Below are 22223 nucleotides of genomic sequence, written 5' to 3'. Positions count from 1 at the left end.
CTGCATTGGGGATGAATTTATGATGATCCCCCAATAATTAGATTCTATATATAGAAAATTGTAACCAATTTAAATTTTCCATGTATAGAATCTAATTTTGGGGGTGGGGAATGGTTGTCTTTAATTCTGGATCATCTTGGATTTGGGTAAATATGGTAGTTAACAGAATTGGATCCACCTCTACTTGGGGCAGATCAGCAGGTATTGGCTCCACTGAAGTGGCTGGTTTTTCTAATGAGAATACTGTTCATTGGTATGTGTTCATGTGTGTACCATGCATAGTAGCAACTATTTCATGGAAGTCAATAGGGCAGTGATATCAGCTGAGGAACTAGGATACCATGCCTTTACAAGGAGTACAACAACTGAAGGCCATGAATGTTTCATACATCTGACCTGATGCTGTTTGCACAATTCTTGCCCAGCTTTCTCCCTTTTGCTGGACCACAGAAAGCCTCATTTTTTAGCAGTGTATTCAGATGAAAGTAAGCAGGTATCTCTATTACTTGGGGTTCTGTATTCTGGCTACCTGCCCTCCCTCCCACACCTCTTTTTTTAGTTGAAGAATTGCTAGCTAATACACTGCCTTCCATTGGGATTTGGAAGTGGTGAGGGAAGTAGTAACTACTTTAGATGCTGCACCTGGTTATAATGTATTTGGTATTTATTACATCAAATCATTGTTGACTCTTTTGGGGATCTACCAGTTCCTACCACTTATCCCAGCTGAAGGGTCCAAGAAGCAAATAAAATAATAGTCCAATTATCTTGCCTGTCTGAATGGTATTATTGATAGGTAAACTTGGCCTCTGGCTAATCAACAGCAATTGACTCAGTGCTGGCTCCTGGGAATGGGCTTTTTTCAAACCAGTATGTGAGGGTTTGTTTAGTCTTAGTGCATATATGCATTCTTTGTCTAGTGCAGACAGAAGAGAAATAGCTCTCTGCTCCTTCCAGAACTTCAGTATGTCAGTATATTGGCATAATGAAATATGATTTTAGATTTTCCTATTATATGTTCTGTGGAAAGTTAATCAAGAAGCAAGATAGTACATTGCAGGCATATCTACATGAAATGTTTACTGTGGAGTCACCTAATTAGCTCTGCAGTAAATATCTGTGCCTACATATGCGGCCCTATTAGACTGCAGGAAAGTAAATAAGTCCACAGTGGGTTAATACTTTTAAGTACAAGGTGGCCATATATCAATCTCTGGGGAGGGGTAGGACTTCTGGGCCCCTCCAGCCAATTGAAGGCATCACGGGGTGGCACGGGACGGGACAGGGACTGCGTGCTGCCATGAAAATCTCACTGTCTCTTTCTCCCCCTGTGCTTCAGGCTGCCAGATCTTTCTGCCCTTTTCTGTTTTTGGAGCTCTCTTCCCTTCCCCACTCCCCGCTTGCTGCTGATTTCGTGCCTTTTCGTGGCCCCTGCGCTTTTTTGTGGGGACAAACTGTATTTGCTGTTTCTGCAAATACCATGAAATCACAAATTTGGTAGGTCCCTAATTACTACTTCCTTAAATATGAAGTAGTACATCTGCGTCAAGGCATGATGAGTTCATGCATAAGTTAACACGTTAAGAGCACTTGAAAGCTCTGCTTCTTTTAACTGGTAAATTAAATTAATCTTATATATCAAATGGTGGAGTTTAGAAGCTGTTAATGAAATGAACAGATACTTTATTGGGATTGGGAGGTACTACAAACAACCCAAGTTCTCAGGTGACAACGCTACTTGTATGAATAGGCAGAAATGTGGCTTGTCGAATGCTTGTGGCAGAATTCCTACTGTGGCAGTCAGAAGTAGTGTGTTAGCACAGTATTTGGTTTTTATGCTTATACTTCTCTAATGCGAGGTCTTATCATATTGATACACTTTCACATCAGTTCCATAAGTTGTAATGTTCCATGTATATTCCGATGTTAAGATATTTTGGGTCATAGAGTAAGGGGAGTGGTTAGTTGTTGGCTATATAATCAAATATAGCCAGCATTTCCTATTTATTTATAAAAGTACTTGGATCCCCAACTTAGTAATAACATTAAAATGTGCAACCATATAATCTTTCATGAATTTTTTTCCAGCCAATTAACCACTCTCAGTGCCCCTCCAAACTTCCTTTAATTTGTCCCTGATATTTTGTAGAATGAAGTTCTCAAAGTGAGTATGGGCTTTTTGCACAGATAGAGAAGGAAACTGCTGTCACTCAGACATGCACTGCATATTTGTAAGTTGCTGTATTGAGTTGCACTCAGCTTGGCTCATAAGTCGTCTTATTTCCCGGTTTTCTTTTGTTTAACGTCTGTGTGGAGTTATGCTCCCCACACGTATTAGCTTGTTCTTCCTCCCCTGCCCCATCATTGAATCTCATCTGTACTTGCCATCTTTGTTTCTCTTATTTCATATCGTCTGTGTTATCAGTTCTTTGCAGTACCTCTCAATAAGGTATCTGTACATTTCATTAAAAGATGATTTACACTCTAATGGCTAAGGATGTTGTTTACATTCTTCTGTGCATGAATAGTCAAGATCTTAATATAATGTTTATTAAAAACCTTAACGTTCTTTAAAGAATATCTGATGTTAACTTTCACGGCCTCACTTCACTGTTTGCTGTTTGCCTGTCCGCTCTCCAGTTATTCATCCAGGTGTCGATGCATAAAACATATTCCTTTTTCAAGCCATTCTCCACCTCTTTGAAATATTAAACTTCTGGTTCTTGAACTGTGGTTTCTGGACTATCATTGATGGGTTGCAGAAGGAAATGTTAGGGAGGGAAACTATATGTGAAGGGAGGTACATGTACTATGTTTAAGAATACAATAAAGGGTGAAGAATGACTATGTTAAAAAAGACTCAACAACATAAATGACAGCTTGAAAGGTCATATTATGAAAATATAATAATTAGAGAAAAAATATTTACAGTATTTTCCCTTGCTTTTGGCAGCATGGGAGAAAAGATTTTAAAGAGCTGAATGGTTGTAAAACCACAGATTGAAAGCAGGCTGAATGACAGATGTAGCATCTGAAACTACTTCTTCTAGAAGCTGTTTTTAGATTACAGATTTTGAGTAGACTCTTTTTTTAAATTTTTTAAATTTTTTTATCTGGCATACAGAAATAGCATTCTAATTGGTACCATCCAGCAACTGGATAGAGTCCCCATTGTTAAACAGTAAAGCCTGTGATGTTAGGTTTTCTCTTAAACTCTTGATCAGTAAAAAAAACAACCCCCCCCCCCCCAAAAAAAAAAAAAACAACAACAACAACAAAAACCCCAAGTCTGGTCAGGGTTGGGTTTTTTTGGTTTTTTTTTTTTTTTTTTTTTTTTTAAAGACCAGAATAAAGATAATTATATAGCTTAAGGAAACTGACTGTTATGCCAAATATCTTGAAAGCTAACAGCAAAACAATGAAAAAGATAATAACGTTTTTTGACTCCTGTTCACGTGCAATACATTTGGCCAACCTACCATATTACCAGCACAGAAAACCAGAACTACTTCACAATTCTGGATTGCTGAATTCTTTCTGAGTTGGAAGATGTAACAGTTATGCTTAGAAAACGAAGGAGAGAGGTCTGTTGTTCTTCATGCTGAGATATACATGTATATAAATCTGCATGTTACATTGGGTACTTCAGTCAGCTTGAGGGTGAAACTGTCTCATCTGGTCTTGAACAGATGTTTGTTTCTAGCAGTGGAAATTTCCATTGCTAGAAGTCTTTCTGGCAGATGGAGTAGTACAGGCACTCAGCCTGCAGCTGCTCCCTCTCCTCTGCACCTTCCCAGAGCAGGGTAATCCCAGTCTGGAGACAGCAGGGGAGCAGTGACTGCTTCACTTCTCCAAGTCCTGGGAAGACTGACAAGCCCCCTGGCACCTTTCCCCAGACTGGGGGTCCCCCCAGAGAGCTTCCTAATGCCCCATCTTCACATTGCTGTCCCTGCTGCTTAGCTGGGTGATGGGGGTAGAGAGTGGGCTTGGGGAGAGTCTCCCAGAGCCCACTTTTCCATGCACCCAGCTTCATGTCATCCAGCAGGGCAGTGAATTAAAAGCTGGTTGGTGCCAACTTCAGATGTGCCATGTTGGGGGAACAGACCACAAGGGGAGTGTGCTAGTGTTCCTTCTTGCAAAAGAAATTCTCTCACTAGGGGGGTAGGTCTTCCAGGTCAAAATCTTACCTGCTGGCGGCATGTGTGTGAATCTGCATCTCTGCATGTCTGTCTGCATGTGTGTGTATGCGTATGTCTGTGTCTGCATCTGCGTGTGTGCCTGTCCCCTGCCCGCCTGGTTGCAGTAGGCACATTATCGCACAGCTGCCTCCACCCCATGCACAGATCTGGGGGGGCACATGCCCCCTGGACCTCCACTGGGGTGTGGGCAGCAGCAGGAACTCCTCCCCACATCTCCCGGATGAAACGCTCTCGTGGCTCTGTCCTGCACTCCTTCCTGACTGTGCAGCACCTGCCACTGCCCCAATCCCACTCCCTCCCTCATCATGGGAGCCTCAATCTGACCCCCCCAACCTCCCCCAGAAAAAAAAAATAAAGGAGTATGTGTGAGGTAGAAGGGGGTGCATTTGTTAGAACAGGTTGAAAACCCCTGTTTTAAGGTAATGTTTGTCTGTTGGGGGGGATTTTTGATCACTGGGGAAGGGAGACTTTTCCATCGGATTAGCTGAGTAGCTGTACCAGGAAATCTCACTTGTAGAAGTTACTTCAGCAGATGGGTGATTGTGTTTGGAAACAATAGTGGTCTTGGTTCCGCAAGTGAAGTTGATGAATGACTTCTTGGAAAGAAGGGCAAAATCTGCCATTGCAGGGCTGATCCTCCATATGGGAGCAGACTGGTTCAAAGCAAGTACTTGGATAAAGTAATTGCTCTTAGAGACCTCAAAGATATGTTTTGTTTTGTTTTTCTTTATAATAAAGAACTTGCTAATGCAAAATACTTCATTTATAACCACCATTTTAATTAGCCAAATGTAGCCTTGAGTTCTGTAATTACATCAGGGGCAGGCAGTAATTTTGGGGGAGAGGGCTGCTTACCAAACTTTGGCAAAATGTTGAGGACTGTATGTCTAGCCCTGCCCCCTGACAGGTGCCACACCCCCTGGTCACCATCTTGGGACCAAAAATCCTTCCCCTTAACCTCTGATCTTTCCCACCAGAAATTCCTCCCCTTGCCCCTAAAAGTACTCCTTTCAGCAAGGTGTTTTGCCATCTCAGAAGCAAAAAAAAATACCAAACTGTATTCTAAAAAGTGCACATCTACAAAATTAATTAATTTGATTTAAAAAAATATTTTTGTCCTGATTTACATCTGTTTGTATAGTATACATAGAGGTCATTGCACAGTAGCTTAAAATTAAGTTTTACTTTTGTATATTGTGGAGAAGGGGTGGATATAGGTTTGTGGGGGACTCTGGGTATGTGGGGTGTGGGGGAGGGTGTGGGTGTTTCTGTGAGGGCTTTGTGGGGGTGGATAGATGTGTGGGATGAGGGAGCATGTGTATGTGTGGGTGGTATAGGGTTTTTGGGGGGCTGTGTGTGGGAGGGAGGGTGGCTGGGGTTTGTGAGGGGGTATGGGTATGGGGGTCTGTGTGTATGGCAGTGTGTGGGGGGGTGAATGTATGTGTGTGTGTGTGTGTGTGTGTGTGTGTGTGTGTGTGTGTGTGTGTGTGTGTGTGTAAGACTTGCCCTACGAACACACAAACACCACCCCCGTACCGCTCCTGGCTCCAGGGTACCAGCGCAGGCCACCTGCTCCCGTGGTCCAGCCATGCAGCCAGGAGCCACGAGGTGCTGGAGTGGCCGGAAGCTGGCAGGAAAGGAGGGAAATGGCAGCTACAGGCAGCGGGGAGTGAGAGTGAGCAGGGGTGCGGAAGTGCAGGAACAGGAGGGAGCACAGGGCCTATGCTGGTGTCCCAGGGCCAGCACAGCTTGTGCCGGACCCTGTGCTCCTGCCATTCTGCTCTGGGCCTCACTGGTGCTGGCCCAAGGACACTGGAGGGGGCACTGCACTCATGTTCAAGTGTCCCAGCACTCCTATGCACTCACTCACTGCCACTTGCCCCACCTGTAGCTGCCATTTCTTTGCTTTCCTGCCAGCCGCTCCAGCACCACTTGGCTTCCAGCAGCGTGGCCGTACTGAGAGACTTGGTAGTAACTGGCCCAGCCCCGAGGACTGGGGCAGTTGCCTGCGGTCCTCCTCTGCCTCCCCACCACCCCAGTTGTTCTCTGCATTTCCCTCTGGTGCAGGGAGGCAGGAACATCCCCAGGGTCCCAGGTCAGGGGGGTAGGAGGGAGCTGGGGGTGGGGCCGGGCTGGGTGGGCCTTGCTTCTGAGCTGCTGAGTCTTGCTGTCTTCCCTACTGCTGCTGAGTCCTACTGCCCCTGACTCCTGTCATTTTTGACAGGCAGCCAGGAGCAGATGAATATTAATTTTCTAAATTTTTTAAAGGCTCTGTGGAATGGCCTGGTCGGCCAGATCTGGCCACTGGGCTGTATTTTGCCCACCTCTGAATTAAATACTGAAATTGCAGCATTTAGCTCCCTGTAATACGACAAAACAACCTGCGAAGGGATGAAATGCCTAGTATAATAATCATGCTGGCTATGAAAATGGACATGTTTGACATGAAAATAAAATGGTGACTCTTGACATTTGTTTTTCATTCTTAAGAGTGTTTAAGAAATGATCCAGAGCTTCTAAGAAAAAAAAATCTGTGACCACCTCCTTCCACTGCTTTTCTCACATGGATAACCATCTTTTCCAGACCCCATTTCAAGAATTGTATCTTTCTTTGATAGAAACAGAGAGCCTGCTGTCTGAAAATAACCAGCAAGTTAATCTCCCATAAAAGCTTATTATTTTGATTTATTGCCTGCCTGGATGGGTGGGTGGATGGATGGATGGATATAGAGTACAGTCCCACTTCCTGAATGGATACCAGGAGTCTGAGGGGGACAGAGCTGCTAAATCTCTTGGTTCTGGGATAGTCTCAAAGTGTCCCCTCCTGTTTGGATCATTCATGTATAGAAAAAGGTCTGGCAGCCCTTGGCCACCATCCAACTTCTTAGAGCCTGAGCCATCCAGAGCCAGGTGGACTTTTGAAGAAACTTATCTAAGCAGCCTGAGAAGTTCAGTGAACACTGGTGTCCTTGATTACACCTTTCATGAAACTATATGGCAGTTATAGCAAAGAACCTGTAGGCTTTGTAGAGAAACTGCACTTGTTTTAATTTCTTTCCCATTCTTGCACATAGTTATATGCTTATGGGGGGAAATGACAAATAGATGAAAACAGATGCCCAAAGTAGGGGTGAGACCGGATCAGTGTTCAGGCCAGGTGGAGACTCCCTGTTTCCTGTATAGTACGTTACTTTTGGTGGTGCAGTAATTGACCCTGACCCAGAAGTTGTTCATGAATGCAGTTTTGGTCATGAACCTCCAGTCATGCTGGGTTCACATGGACAACACCCCTTGCTTTACAATGGGTAGCAAAGAGGATAAGAATCATTAGTAAATCAGTATTCCTTGGGAGCTGTTTGTATGACTCTTTATAGCTTTCACTTTTCTTGAAGGCAGAAATGCCCTTTTGTTCTCTGGTTTGGTTGCATATCTCACATAGACTGTGTGTATAGTTAGTTTAGATCAGCTCTTAACACACAGCTCAAAACAGGGTTGGCCATGTGCAAAATGGAGGTTCTAGTCCCTAAGGCGAGTGCAATCATAAAAGATGCTGACAAAGCAAAATGCAGAGAAATGGACACATTCTCAGCCCTGTCACAAACACGCACTTGTTTGTTTTTTGAATATTGAATGCCTATAGAATTTCTAGTAGGGGAATAAGCTTGTTTTGTTGAACCAATAAAACTGTCTTCAGAAACATTTTTGCCAAATGCCAGGGATTTTAGACAGACCACATTAAAAGTCAAGAAATTGCTGATGCATTTTTTGGAATTGATTTAAATTGGAAAATGCAGCAGGCTGTGAGGGAAACTGCATTGTGGAAAGCATAAAGTTAAATGCACTAAAGGTAAAGCAATATAAAAAATAATGAAAATAAGCCTTTTGCAAGACTTGGGAAAGTTTGACCAGTGAATGGAATGTTGCTTCTTCCGTAAATTATGAAGCTAGCTGTTTTCTCCTACCCTTTCAGATGAAGTAAACATTAGTCTTGCCACAATAGTATTCTTGCCATACCTCCAGTATGCGCTATGGCTCTCATGGTCTGTGGTCCTGAAAAAAATGCAATGATGCCCTCTGAAAGCTTGCAGACAATATGGTGGGAGGGAAGAGAGTACAATTAAAATAAATACAGTTTACATTTAGTACGTATATATTTTGTCTTGGTGTATTAAATGAAAGAATAAATAGGAAAACATTTGCTCTCAAATAAAGGACAAATTGTGAACGCCACTTTTTAAGACAAACCGAGGCCAGATTCTCTAAGACGTTAATAGACTGATTAATGCACATTTTATTTTCTGTTGCTTTCTCATCAAATGTATCCAACTGCGTAAGTTAACACCACTACCACTAACAGTTGAAACTTGTAAAGTTCATTGTGCTGTACCTCGAGATGGATGTATTGTGGCTTACTTATGACTAGAAAATATTTGTGGAGTTTCCCAGAAGAGCTATTTTGTGTTTCCTTGATGATAACACATTTTGACTTTTGAGAGAGAATAAACCTTTGAATTAACTAATGTGAAATCATTAGCAAAATATGATTTGACTAGCAGCAACTTAATCACTGGCATACCATGTTTTTAATCACAAATTCTGCTTTAATCTTCAAGTTAGACAGTGCCTTTAAACTTTTATTAAATATGGCAGAGCTTAATTCGAAGGTTTTTAATAAGTGGAAAAAAGTAACAAATGAGTATTTAAGTGTGAGCTTAAAACAATTTTCTTTAATGTGGTTATAGAGCTCAAATTTCAGTCTTTTTAATTTCTCTCTTCCTTCAGTATCTTATTTCAGAAAGTGTCCTATTATTATTGTTCTGGTTCAGTTTCTAAAATGGAAGTGTGCATGTGTGTGCCCATGTATGCACACACTCTGTCTTCTCTCTCGTGACTTTGCTCTTGTCACTGAACGGAACTCTGCTAGTGAATGCTTTTTTAAATAGTTTGTTAAATGGGGGATTGTTGGCAGTAGATTTCATTGAAGGAGTGGTCTCAGTTTCAGGGAATGGAAGTGGTTGGAATTAATTTTATAGATGACGGATGGCTTCTTGGCGTGCTGTTGGGCTCTCCCTTTCAAAATAGCGCATACTTGAAGAAGAGGGTAACCTGGATTAAAATAAATTGTAGTTAGTATAATCGTATAGCCTCTAAAATTTTAAAAATTCTACCTATTAGACTGCCTCACCCCACATAATTTTCTTAATCCATTTTGGGCAGTCCAAACAGATTCTGAAATGCCAGCCACTTAAAAATAAATCATCAAGATTCACAGCTGCATGCAGCTACCTTCTGCCTTTTATTTATCATTATGAAAGCATGTGTTTGGAGGAACAAACCTAAGCCCTCAAAACCACTGGATCAAAACCAAATGGTAATCAAGCCAAATAAACATCAGAGGGCACTTGCATTAGTGTTTAACTTGGATAATCAGGATGGATGCTATCCATCTTCCTTATAGTCTTGGCTTTTCTTGGATACTGTAATTTTTCTAAAAGAAGGGCAGAAGTTCAGACAGGGTGGCACTTAAAGGATTACTGGTTCAGAGAGGCCTGAGCAACCAACTTTGTCAGATGCTATGAATTCATATCTGACAAAATATGGTAGGTTGTTGCCTACAAAAAGCTCATGCCTCTTCAGACCTAACACAGCCAGCCACCTCTGTCAAACAAACAAACAAAAAACCCAAAAAGACAATTCAGAAGATACAGTCGCTAAAGGGTGTAAGAGGGAGGTTACTGTATTTATAACTGTGTGTATGCTGTTTTTGTGCTTTGTTGTAAGTTTCTGATTGAGAATAGCTTTGCTTTAAAATTAGCTATGCATTTTCTTTTATTGTCCTAACATAGTTAAATTTAAATAAACTAATGGAAAAAAAACAAACCCTAAACCCTGTGGATTATAACTATGTGGGGCGCCATTAGATCTATATCAGCCAAGAACATTGAGTGAATGTGTTCAACTTGTTCAGGGAAACAGTTTTTTGTTTTTGTTTTTTTTAATCATCTTCATTCCCATCCTGATCTTTCCTGTCACCTTCAAATGAGGTGTATTTGGTTTAAAATTAAAATAATCAAAAGTTTCTTAAAATACACATGCAAATTGTCCATTCCCTAAAAGTGAACAATCTGTACAGAGCTGGCAAACACACAAGCTTGATTGCTAGTACTCAGTTTGTGCCTGGCTCTTTAGCAATGATTTTGATTTTAAGTAGAAGACAATGTAGCTGTAAGTTTGTTTGTTTGTTTTTAACAAAAATATCAGTTGTTTTTATTTTAGGTGAGATTTGGTATGGCTGTAGCTAATGATAAGTTTGGATAGAATTTTTAAATTACTTTTTCCTTAGCAACAGTGTGTCACTTTTTTCTATACTTCCAGTCTAATTAATCTTGACTTCTGAAGTAGTTGAAGATATTTTGGGTTAAATCCTGGCCCCACTCTAATCAGTGATAAAAGTTCCATTGACTTCTGCAAGCAGCAGTTGTGTCTCACTGAACTCTTCAAAGAAGGCTGAACAGGAGAGGTGTCCTGCCCCTTCTGAAATTTGAGCAAACAATAAATTGGTTGCTTATGCCTCTTTTTGAAAAGTATGTAGGAGAGGAGTAAAAACTACTCACTGAAGCTGCTTTCATATTTAGTCTACATTAATAGTAGGGACAGTTTATAGTACTATAGTGAGTGTATTTCAATATTGCTTCTAGTTGCTAATGAGCACTCTGACCCTAGAGAAAAACATGGGTGGGTCTACGTACAATGTATTTTTTTTTTTATTTTTTTTTTTTTAAAGCTTTTGATGGCTAATATGACATATAATTTGGTTTGCTGTTACTTTTGTTTCTAGAGTGTGAATGGGGTGGAGTAAAATAGTCCTTTAAACCTTATGGAACTTGGTTTGTAATTCCTTTAATTTTTAGATCATGCCTTTAAAAGGTGTTTGAGTGCCAAAAATTATAATGTTGAAACACTGTAAAACAATATTTTGTTGTTGCAATTCTAGCATAATCTGTGATCATGACGACCGAAGTTGGCTCAGAAGCTGAAGTAAAGAAAGAAGCCGAGAAGCTGGAGCCAGACACCGCCAAGGGAAAGCCTGAGGAGGCCTTGGAGAGTCTAGAAAATCAAAAAACCGAAGAAACAGAAGAGACACAAGATTCTTCCTCTTCCCCAGTACCAACTAGCCAAAGCAGCCCAACTAGCCGGAAGGAGAGAGATCCGTCTGAAGGCAAGGGTATTTCTCGCTTCCTCCCCCCATGGCTTAAGAAACAGAAATCCTATAGCTTGGCAGAGCCCAAAGATGAAGCTAAGAAAAAGGCTGAGGGTGATGAACATGTTGAAGAATGTGAATGTGAGCTTCCAGAGGAGGTGGCTGAGCTGAAGGGAGAAGCAGCAGCTGAGAACCATCAGGCTAAGACAGATGACAAAGAGGAAGAAAAGCACTCTGTTAGTAGTGCTGAGACCCAGGTAGGTTCAGGGAGATGATAAATAGTTACTGGGTCAGGTACACTGCTAGTGTAACTCTTCTGTTGGTAGTGTAACTCCGCTGTAAATCTGTGACGTGTACTAGAATTATACTAGGAATGATTGGCAGACAACGTTCTTTCGGTAAATCTGATATTTTTTTATTAGACCAACTCAAATAGTTGGAAAAATTCTCCTTTGCAAGCTTTGGAGCATAAATACCCTTCATCAAGCTGAGAGAGCATCCTCAGCCTGACTAAGGGTATTTATACCCGAAAGCATCTTTAACTGGTGTCCTTTAATTTTAGCCACAATGGCCTGTAGGTTTTGAATGCTAATGCAATTTCTTACTATATTCTGAGTTCTTATACAAGTGTATTGTAATTCTGAAAAAGGAAAATGGTTTTCTCTCTTAAACTTGTACAGAAATGACAAATAAACCTGTTTTGTCAGTATCTTTTCCCAAAGGGGATAATAATAATATTTAAACTACTTATTGTGCTTCCAACTATTGTGGTTTGGATGAATAACTTCAGTGAAAAAGTTGAAAGCATAATACATGATTGGTATGTAGGAGCATGAACTTTTCTTTTGACTTGTCTAGCTCTTGTGGGATTGAGTCATCACTGTATTAAGCTGTATATTTTTTTTTTTTACAGCCAGCTAAGGAAGACAGTAAAGAGATTGAAGTAGAAAAGGTTACAGAAGAACCAGAAGAAAAGCTAGAAGAAGAAACAAGAAAAAGGGAGACCAAAGAGGTACAGACAGCTGAAATCAAAATGGAGAAAGCTCCTCAAAAAGCTCCTAAGAAGATTAAAACTGTACAGTGTAAAGTGATGCTCCTGGATGGCACAGAATACAGCTGTGACCTAGAGGTAAGGAAGGAAGCCTTATATAAAGAGATCTTTCTCTGTAGAAAGAAAGCAGGGAGTACAGTATGCTTTCATTGCAGTGTGACTTTAACAAATGCATTTTTATTTGGTAAGTCGAATGGATTCATTACAGTATCACATTCAGATTGTTATAGCTGAAGGTCAGTTAACATTTTGTATTTAACTTCTGCCTTTCAGGGCTTTTATCATTTAGCCATAATGTTCTGTGAACAGCAGTTTTAACATATATAAGATACAAAAGAAACCTTTGGGTAGTGTAACCTCTTTTAGCAACTTCAATTGCCCTGTATACAAAAAAGATTAAGGATTTTCCTTTTGTATACCTTCAACAGTACTTTGTTTTGAAACATTTTTTTGCATAAACGATCTTCATTATAGGGCCAACTTGAATTTTTTCTTTTAAATTGTTTCACAGGTATAACAATGGACTCAAAGTAGTCTGGCTACAAACAGATATCACGTTTATGTGAGTGCTTGTCCCAGGATTATCTCATTGAAAAGGGGCACTGCATTCATTTACTATACCCTGATTGAAAGGGTGATATATGTATATGCCAGTCCTGGGACTTTTTTCTGTTCTAGGACAAACACAGGCACACCTTGTGACAATATAACATCTGTTCTTAGTCTGTGTTAACTGGTTCAATTGAAATAAACATCAGTGTATGCTTAACCAAGTGATGTTTTTTTATATCAAACCCAGTGTTCCCTGTAATTTGTTTCTTCACCTCATAAATCTTCAGTTTAGATGTTTGGAAACTGTATGCTTATTTCCTGATTGCAACTGACCTTAACACTGACAAAAGCAGGACTTAGTAAGATGGAGGAAAAATCAGCTGCTCATTTTCTAATACTGAGAAATTGTTTTGGTCATTTATTGCCATATTGGGTGAAAATGGTGTAAACTGTGTAAAGCAGAAAAAAGACACTTTAGACTGAAGCTAAATAAAGCTGTGTGTGTCATTTAAAAACTCATTTTAGTCATTTTTAAGTATAATATAGATTCTGGTTTTAATGAGCTTACCTTCTTAAAAAGCAGGTCTCAGTGGATATTCAGGCTGTGTGTGTGGGGGGTGGGGGTGGGGGGCCTTGGCAGAAAAGATTCTTTGGGTAGATGTGATATCTTTTAATAGACCAACTCAATAGTTGGAAAAATTGTTCTTTGCAAGCTTTCAGGCACAAAGACCCTTATTCAGGCATCTTGGGAGTCTGTTTGTGAACTGTGAGCTCTCCTGGGTAGGATAGAAGCCAAAATACAAAATGCGGGTCAGTGAAAATGCAGGTCTGTGTGTTACTCCCCACCTCACCACAGGGGGCCTTGATCTGCGCTCCCTCTCCACAGCCCTTCCTTTCCCTTCCCCTTCCCTTCCCTTCCCCTTCCCCCTCAGGCTTACCAGCTGCAGGCAGCTCTCCACGCTGCTGGCTGTGTTCTTTGCTGCCTACATGCTGTTCTGTGGCTGTGTGCATGCATGGACATTTATTGGACAAATTATCAGCTACATCGGGATGATTTCCGATGCAGACTATTTTCTTCATATTGGTGGTGATCCGATATCGGACCGATGTATTGGTGCGCCTCTAGAATGTGCATCTTGATCAGCCTAGCCATCTAATTGAAAGGGCAAGTCCCTGAAAATCTTGGTTACAGCTGTCCTTGGAGTAAATATTAATAATTCTGTTTCATGCTGCTTGGAAACAAGTTGATAGATATCACAATATAGATTGTTTTCACCAAACTATTAGAGCTCCCATTTATGATACCTATAGAACAGCTTGCCAAGAATGTCTATATGTTTAAGCACCTAGTAACTTTACAGCAAGTGTAGGATATGGCTGTGTCCTGTGGGTCAGATAAGTGGCACAGAGTCAGTCCACAGGCTGGATCAGCCCCTGGGATCCAGCGCTGCACCCTCCCTCTCATGTGCTGGGACTGGGTCCTGGTGCTGCCGCCTTTTGGCCTTCCACACTGGGATTGGGTGCCTGATCAGTGTGCAGGGACCAGAACTCCCCATGCATCTGGAAATCTGGCATCAGGGAACTGGTGCCACTGCCCCCCTGCTGCCAAGTTTTTGGATCTGTGGGGAGCCCTGTGGACCAGATGACCGTGCTGTGGGCTGGATCTGGTATATGGGCTCAGGGTTGAGTACACCTGGTCTATACTGTGGCAGACAGACCCAAGCTGATCTGTTCCACCTACTGTTGCATCCACACTGCAGACCTAAGTGGTGAGGCTGCTTCAGGGCATCTTTCTATGATTTCTTGAGACCTGTAGTGGAGAAAACTGAAAGGCCTGTCAGTGCTGCATTCCCCTCCAGATCTCTATTATGGTTCATGAGGTCAGCTAGGTTGTTTGTGCAAACCAGGCAGATACTGCTGACAAAGAAAAAACCCTGGTTTCTAAGCATATATTTTATATATTCATCCATGGTGATATGTATACAGGGACCTTGAACTCCAGATCCTGTCTATATATATATTGCTAATACAAAATAACTACTAGTTTTCATCATAAAGGTAGTTGATATGAACCGTTCAATATGTGCATTAGAGTTAGCCTAGGACAGAGGTCCTAGGCTAATATGACCAATATGCAGCATGGGTGCCACAAGTGGCATGGGAAGCCTCTTGTGTGGCACATGGCAGACTGGGGAGAGGACAGGCAGCACAGTAGCAGATAGGGTAGGGAGCAGAAAGCAGAGCATCAGCTTAGACAGGAAGCACAGGGCAGAAAGCAGAGCAGCAGATTGTTCAGGGAGCAGAAAGCTGAGCAGCAGATTGAGTAAGGGAAAGGGACTGGACTGAGACTCAATGAGGGCTCAGGTCTAATTTTGGCACACCTGCCAAAAGGGTTGGACCCACTGACTTGGAAAATTAGAAATTGACCTGTTAGTGTTTTCCAGCTGTGTGTGTGTGTGTGTGTGTGTGTGTGTGTGTGTGTACACATTAGTGGTTCTCACCTGGGTTGCCATGGCACCCCCCCAGCATCTGCAGCCAAGTGAAACCACCCAGTGGGTCTGAAGGACAATGCAGTTTATGTAAAGGCTTTCTAGTTATCTAGATCAGTGGTCAGCAACCTTTTAAGGCTCCAGGCTGGATTGACTCAGTTTGTGTCAGAGGTGGGTGGGGAAGTCAGTATTAGGACCCAGCCACTGCCTTTCCCTGTGGCAGCAGGGAAAGGCAACCTCTGCCAAAAGCCCTGCCTCTGAATGCCATTGAAGCCCCACGTCCATAGGCCATATCTGGCCCATGGGCCACAGGTTGCCGATCCTTGATCTAGATAAACATAATGCAGGCAGGAACACCCCCTTCTGTCACAGCTGCATCCCAGTCTAGTTCTGCATGTGCTTTCTGAAAACAGAGGTGCACATGGGATAGTTCCACCTGGTGGCATTGGCACAGCAGCCTAAAGAGCTGGCCAGCTGAGTGCCACAGTTCTATGGATTTATCTCTAGGCTGTCACATTGCCATTGCTGTATTAGGTTTTATCTGATGCAGGGGTGGGCTTCTCCCTGCATTAGATTTATTTGATAAAATAGATGAGCTGAGGCAATACAACAGTGCTTCTTGACCAGGGTGCAGATGCAAGTTGTTCCCTCTCATCGGTACAGACCACATCATCGCTGGACCAAAAAATATCCATTATAACATCTGAGGTTCATTCACCTGCACCTCTACCAACATCATACACCATCACTTGCTTACAATGCCCCTTGACTGTCTACGCTAGATAAATGGGTCAGCCCCTAGATGAAAGAATGAGAGAACACTGATTTGACATTGAGTTTAAAACCATATCCAAACCTGTGGCAGAACACCTTAATTTCCTTGGACATTCTATCACTGACCTTATACAGCAGAACTTTAAAAGGCAATTTGAATGTGAAATTGTGCCAAAGGAATAATTTGCAAACTGGATTGTGTGAAGTATGGTCTAAATGGGGACCTAAGTATTCTTGTCCCATTATTTGAATTGGCTTTTGTGGCCCCTTTGTATGGGTTTATAACTTGTTTGCCTTGTCAGCACCCTCTTCTTCCTTTCCCCTTTTCCTTTCTCCCTTCCCATGAAAGCATCTCTGATTCAGTTATTCTCTAAGGTGCACCTCTACCTCTGTCTTGTGCTAGGGTCTCTCTTGGGCATGGAGTACATGGAAACTCCTTCCTTTGGCCAGCCAGTCAGCAGCATCAGCACTGCTGCATGGCCAGGCAGGGACTGAGTTTCCACATGCTGTGTTGTGGGACAGGGGAGCCTGAGCAGCATCCGACAGTATGGGGTAGGGTGGGGAGGGGGGAAAGGGACAGAGATGGGGCGGGGGTGGAATGAGGAGAAGGTTAGAGGCTATGGGGAGTTGGGAGGATGCAGATGGCAGGGGGAGCAAGAAGGCTGCAGGGGGATAAAGTGGACAGGAAAGGGTAAGGGGGCTACCTAACCCCTGCCCCCCAGCCACTGCTTTCCCTGCTTTAGCAGTGGGGGAGAGGGTATTCAAGACAACCCTCTAATACTTAGATTTTATACCTGGAAAATTATAACAAGCTGATTAAATTTTCTATATATAGAATCTAATTATTGGGGGGTCATATTATATTCAAGTAAATATGATATGTTTCTAAGTCCATAATAGTCATAGGGAGGTGCTAGGAGTCTAAAAAGGATGAGAACCACTGGTATATACCACTGGTACAGCCTGATTTATAAAGAACCACAGTGGGATCCGGAAAAAGTTTATTAAAAGAGGATGACCATAGGGTTACTCAGTTTGCTGGGGCAAAGTTCAATTTGAAAAAACCTGTTCCTGCTTTTTGCATTATTTAAAATCAGGTATTTGTTGTATGCACTAGCCTTGTTAGAATATAGATTTACTATCAGACTACTGTATAGACAGTACTTTTCACCAAGGTTGACTTTTTGGAAAACAGAATGGTAAACTCTACTTACACTGGGTACTTTCTGCTTCCCTAGAGATCCTATGAAGCTCTTAAAGAGTCTCATTAATTTTGCATTGCTTTTGTCAGCATGATGTTACAATCAGTGTCTGCCATTCCTTTCTGTTTTTACATTTTCAGTGTGCCTTTGGCAGTACAGTAGATCCCCATCTTGTTGTGATCTGGGCAGTTTACAACCTGCTTAGTTTATTAGAGGTTGCCAAATGAAGGATGAGCTATTCGGATTGCTGCAGTTTTTACTTCACTTCTCTGATCAGCTGGAGCTCATCAGTAGCCAATCAGAAAAGCAGTGGCCTTTGCTAAATTGCTGTAGCAGATTGCAGCAGTTTTTTTCAGTTTTGTACAGATGTTTGCTCTGACTGTAAAGGACATTCACTTAGTTCTTGCTTATCTTCCTAAGAGCAACAGATCCCTAAACTCATGGGCTGTCAGTATTGTACTGTATTAAATAGCAAAGCTTCTGATCTGGTGCTTCTGTTTTGGCAGGTTTGCTATTAGTACCCAAATGATAAAGAGAGACAGCAAAGTTCAGTTTGCTGAGCTTTTTTTGTTCTTGCCAGTATTGGTTGGTCTGTGTAACACAAAGCAGCACTGATCAGTTGCTGTAGACAAGAAAGCATTCTGAGGAGCATTGCAAGGCCATCATTTTAAGATAGTGGTGGAACACGTCATTGTAGTATTAGATATGGAAACTAAGAGCAAGGACCATAGATATCATAGAAAAATGGGGAGGTTACAAAATGGCCCACTGAGGGTACTTCCTGGAAATCTAAAAAGTTTGCTCTAATAGCAATAGAAGCAATTTCCCAATTTATCTCGGAAAGCACATCAAGGCAGTCAATCAGAAAAGGTTTACCAAACATTTACCTTACTACATATTTTAAATAACTGCTCTTGTGATAGATTAAGTACTCATAACTGCTCTTGTGATAGATTAAGTACTCATAAAGCAAATAAATGTGTGTGTACCAAACCAAAGAAAACCAGAGGGTAATAAGCAACCTTTTATTTTATGGTGGCTAGGTACACCATGTATGTAACATGACTATGTGAGACTCATTCCTAAATGGAAACCACAAGTTTTGGACTTGACTTACTAATCCATTCAGATCATGGTGCTTTATAACAGCTTCACATACTTACTATGACCCTCTAGAAGTTTACCATACCAAGTTTAAAACCATCCTTTTTCTGTTGACAAGATTTTGGGGAAATCTAGATCTTGCAATTTGTTATAAATATTTTAAGCCAATCAAACCTTTTTCAGCATGCTCTCTTTTAGATATTTCCATGTTTAAAGATAAGTCAAGAATGGCACCTTCCCCATCTAACTTCTGAAGGATCCAGCTCTGAGCAGAAGTCTGGCTGCTCTTAGAATCATAGAATCGGAAGGGACCTATAAGACCATCAAGTCCAGTCCCTTGCCATGGGCAGGAAGTTATTGGGCTCAGACGAGCTTGACAAGGTGCCTGTCTAGCCTCTTCTTGAACACCTTCAAAGAGGGTGACTTTCAAAGTCTTACTTTCAAATTCATCTGTAAGAGGTGTGTTGCACTATATATCCATGGTGGCCAAACTGCGGCTTGCCTGCATGGTACTTGTGGCTCTCTAGAAACTACTAAAACCTTTTCCATTTCTCCATGAGACGACTCTGGGGGACAGCGCATCCCGGCACCTCCTGCTGCTCAGGTGCTGGGCTGCTGGGGCAGGAGCTGTAGCTGTGCCGCTTACCCCAGGGCGCACTCCCTGCGGAGAAAGCTAGAGCAGCTTGGCTCTGTGGGTGTGGGTGTGTGGGTGTGAGATGGTCACCTCCACTCTGGGTCACTTACTCCCTCCCTCCACCACCTGCTCCCAGCTCTTGAACTTTGATGGAGAATCGGATGTGGCTCCCGGGGTGAGTAACTCTGATCACTCCTGCTATATATCCTGAAGTTTGCAGTCTGTGCCCAACATAAGCCATATGGTGGCTAAGGATTTAAATTTCTCTGAAGGCTTCCACTACTGAAACTTTTTATTTGCAGAATAAATATGGAATCTTTCTTTCTGGTCAGGAAACTCCTAACAGTTAGAAAAGTGAATATCTTCAGGTAACGCAATGTATTTTGGAAGATGGGAACAGATGAGCCTTCAGAGGTACACTGTGGTCCAGGACTAAGTTGCAGTTTTTGAAACTTCTTCACAGTACAAAGCACACTTAAATACTGTAATAGGATGATAGTTTTGAGAAAAAATCAGCTCTGTGGGAAACAAGCTTTTGAATCTGAAATGGATATGCTTGTATGTAACACGAATGTAAATGTATTTAGCAGCACTCTGTTTTGATGGAAAATTCATGTTGTCTTAAAGCTGAAAACTATTGGCACACATCAGCTTGTATTTTAACAATCTGACGCATTGCTTTGTAAAACACTGCTGAATGGTAGGATACATAATGAACTCCATATAGTCTCATAAGGTTTTTATCTTCTGAATTACCAAAAAATCCCTTATGTTTGATATTGCTATCTCCTAAAGTCTTACATCATTTGGAATTTATCTTGAACTAAGTTTCTTTTTATTTAGGACCAACACTTTTTGCTGTTTCTTTATAGTAACAGTTTTAGTGAGAAATCATGTGTGTTGGAAATGCTGGAGTCTGAATGTAAAGAATATATGAGAGAGAGAATTTTCTGTGTTTTAAGTTTCCTAAATCTCTATATATAGAGAATGAGATGTAGGGTTGGTGAGTTGAAGTATAACTTTATACTAGAGAAGTATTGGTGTTTTCTATTCTAGTGTGTCACTAGTGCTGTTTTTCTTGGTGTGCTTGGGTCTCTTTGTTCCCCAATTTCTTCCTGCTGGATGATATCTCTGGTCCTTCTTCGAGATCTTTCAGCAAAGGCAGTTAGAGGCTTATGAGTAAGAATTTAAAAGACCATCATGTTTAATCATGATTCAAGTATCTTATTTCCTAGTGTCTTTAACAACCACTGTCTTCAAATCTACCCTCAAAATAGACCTTTTTGTCAAATTACTTACAAACACTTGCCCATTAATAATACTCATCATTCTCCTTCTGTCTTTTTTTTCTCTCTCTCTCTCTCTCTCTCTCTCTCCCCACACTGGAAAAATCATCACTAGCTTTCTCGTGCCTGCAGGGAATTGGAACAGTTCCTACCATTTCCTAAGTCATGGCATGCACTGAGGGAGTTCTCACCTCTAGGAAATCATCAGTTTTAGGATAGTCTTATTGGAATTGCTTATTGGAATTTCATCCTTCACTTTTGTTTCTGGTTGTCCTTTCTCTCCCTGTAGTTCCTAAGTTCCTCTGTATTACTCAGTCACATACAGAGGACTTTTAATGTGGTTAGGACAGAAATAGATGGTCAGTTCTATGGAAAACTGACAACAATGATGGTCCGTTGGCTTCTTTTTAGGAATGCTATGGAACAACAATGCTGTCTCCTCCTCCCAATCTCCTTAGTGGGGAGTTTTTTCTTCTGGGTTTTATTAGCTCAGAATTATGACAGCTCATGACATTTTACAGGATTAGTAATGTACTTCAAATATTTTTGATCTACCACGGCCAGGAAATCAAAAAGTGTATCTTAATATAACTTGCCTGTGAGTTGTGGCCTGTGAATTTTTAAAATAATGTTTACATATTGTAAATGCATTACTTTCCAGTGCAGATTTTTTGAAGTTATTAGCAGTTGAACAGATCAAAGGTTTCTGTCACATTTAAGTGTTGGGTACATTTCTTAAACTTGTTACGCCCCACAGGGATTTCTCTCCCTGCCAGTGTCAGTGTTGCATAATTCCATTTAGTTTTGAAAACATATGGAATATATTCAGCTGCCTTGACTAAATAACTGGCCTTAAATGGAGGCTTGATTAGGTCTGCTTTATAGAAAACAATTTGACGGCATGGTAAACAGAAGCATTTTTATGAGAGAGAGATATTTTGTGAGAGGACATGAAATAATTTTATCTTTGTAAAACACTGCATGGAGCTGTATATTAGGGGTGCACTGATAAAGATTTTTTTGGCTAATACCGATGGCCCATTATGAATTGGCCACATAGGCTAATACCGATCCAGTTGCTGATATGCAGCTTGGCAGCATGGAGAGTAGCTTCCAATTGGTAAGGCTGAGTGGGGAAGGAATGTGGTGGGGAGGAGGGTGCAGATCAAGGCCCCTGTGATAAGGGAGGGAGTGGGGGCTGTGCCAAGGGCAGATGCTGCCCAGCCAGGGAGGAGCAGAGCCATGGGTGGTTCATTGCTCCTACCACTGCTCGCACCCCTGGAGAAGGCATGGGGGACATGTACCCCACATATTTGTGCGCGGAGCAAGGACAGGCTGCCTGCTGCGACTAGAGCCAGGGGTGCACTGGCCTCTTCCCAGTGGGGGAGCTGGGCCAGGGCTATGCTTCGGGTGGGGTGGCAGCACTGGGAGGGGGAGCTACTGGGGGAGCTGCAGCTACCCCAAAATTGGCTGAAGTCCCTCCTCTCAGTGCTTCTGCTGCCCACCCTGGCCTCGAGCCCACACTGTGCAGCCTGACCTTGTCCCCACACAACTCTAGGGAGCACATGCCCCCCATGCCTCCCCGGGGGTACATGCAGTAGCAGGAGCTGCCCCATCCCCCGGATGAGCTGCCCATGGCTCCATCCCATGCCCTGCTTGGCCGTGGCTGGGATGCCCCTGCCTCACTCCCTCCCTCACCATGGGGTCCTCAGTCTGAACCCCACCCCATGT

At 42.1% G+C, this 22223-nt stretch overlaps 1 protein-coding gene across 35 annotated transcripts in view; it reads left to right on the top strand.

The window, feature by feature from the left end:
• EPB41L2 (erythrocyte membrane protein band 4.1 like 2) overlaps nucleotides 1–22223 on the top strand; it is a 230308-nt gene that overhangs the window by 91896 nt on the left and 116189 nt on the right. For all 35 annotated transcript variants that reach the window (XR_003095729.1, XR_003095733.1, XR_003095751.1 and 32 more), the window contains 2 exons: nucleotides 11194–11657; nucleotides 12314–12529. Coding sequence is in view for 11 of the 35 variants with exons in the window: in XM_006030781.2 (XP_006030843.1) it covers nucleotides 11208–11657; nucleotides 12314–12529 (666 nt within the window). In the remaining 24 variants the exon portion in view is untranslated. The remainder of the gene's footprint in view (nucleotides 1–11193; nucleotides 11658–12313; nucleotides 12530–22223) is intronic.

The sequence above is a fragment of the Alligator sinensis genome, unplaced genomic scaffold (assembly GCF_000455745.1).
Source record: "Alligator sinensis unplaced genomic scaffold, ASM45574v1 scaffold824_1, whole genome shotgun sequence".
In the NCBI taxonomy this organism is placed as follows: Eukaryota; Metazoa; Chordata; order Crocodylia; family Alligatoridae; genus Alligator; species Alligator sinensis.
Note: the sequence above shows the minus strand (reverse complement) of the source record. Positions and strands in the feature narration are given on the sequence as shown.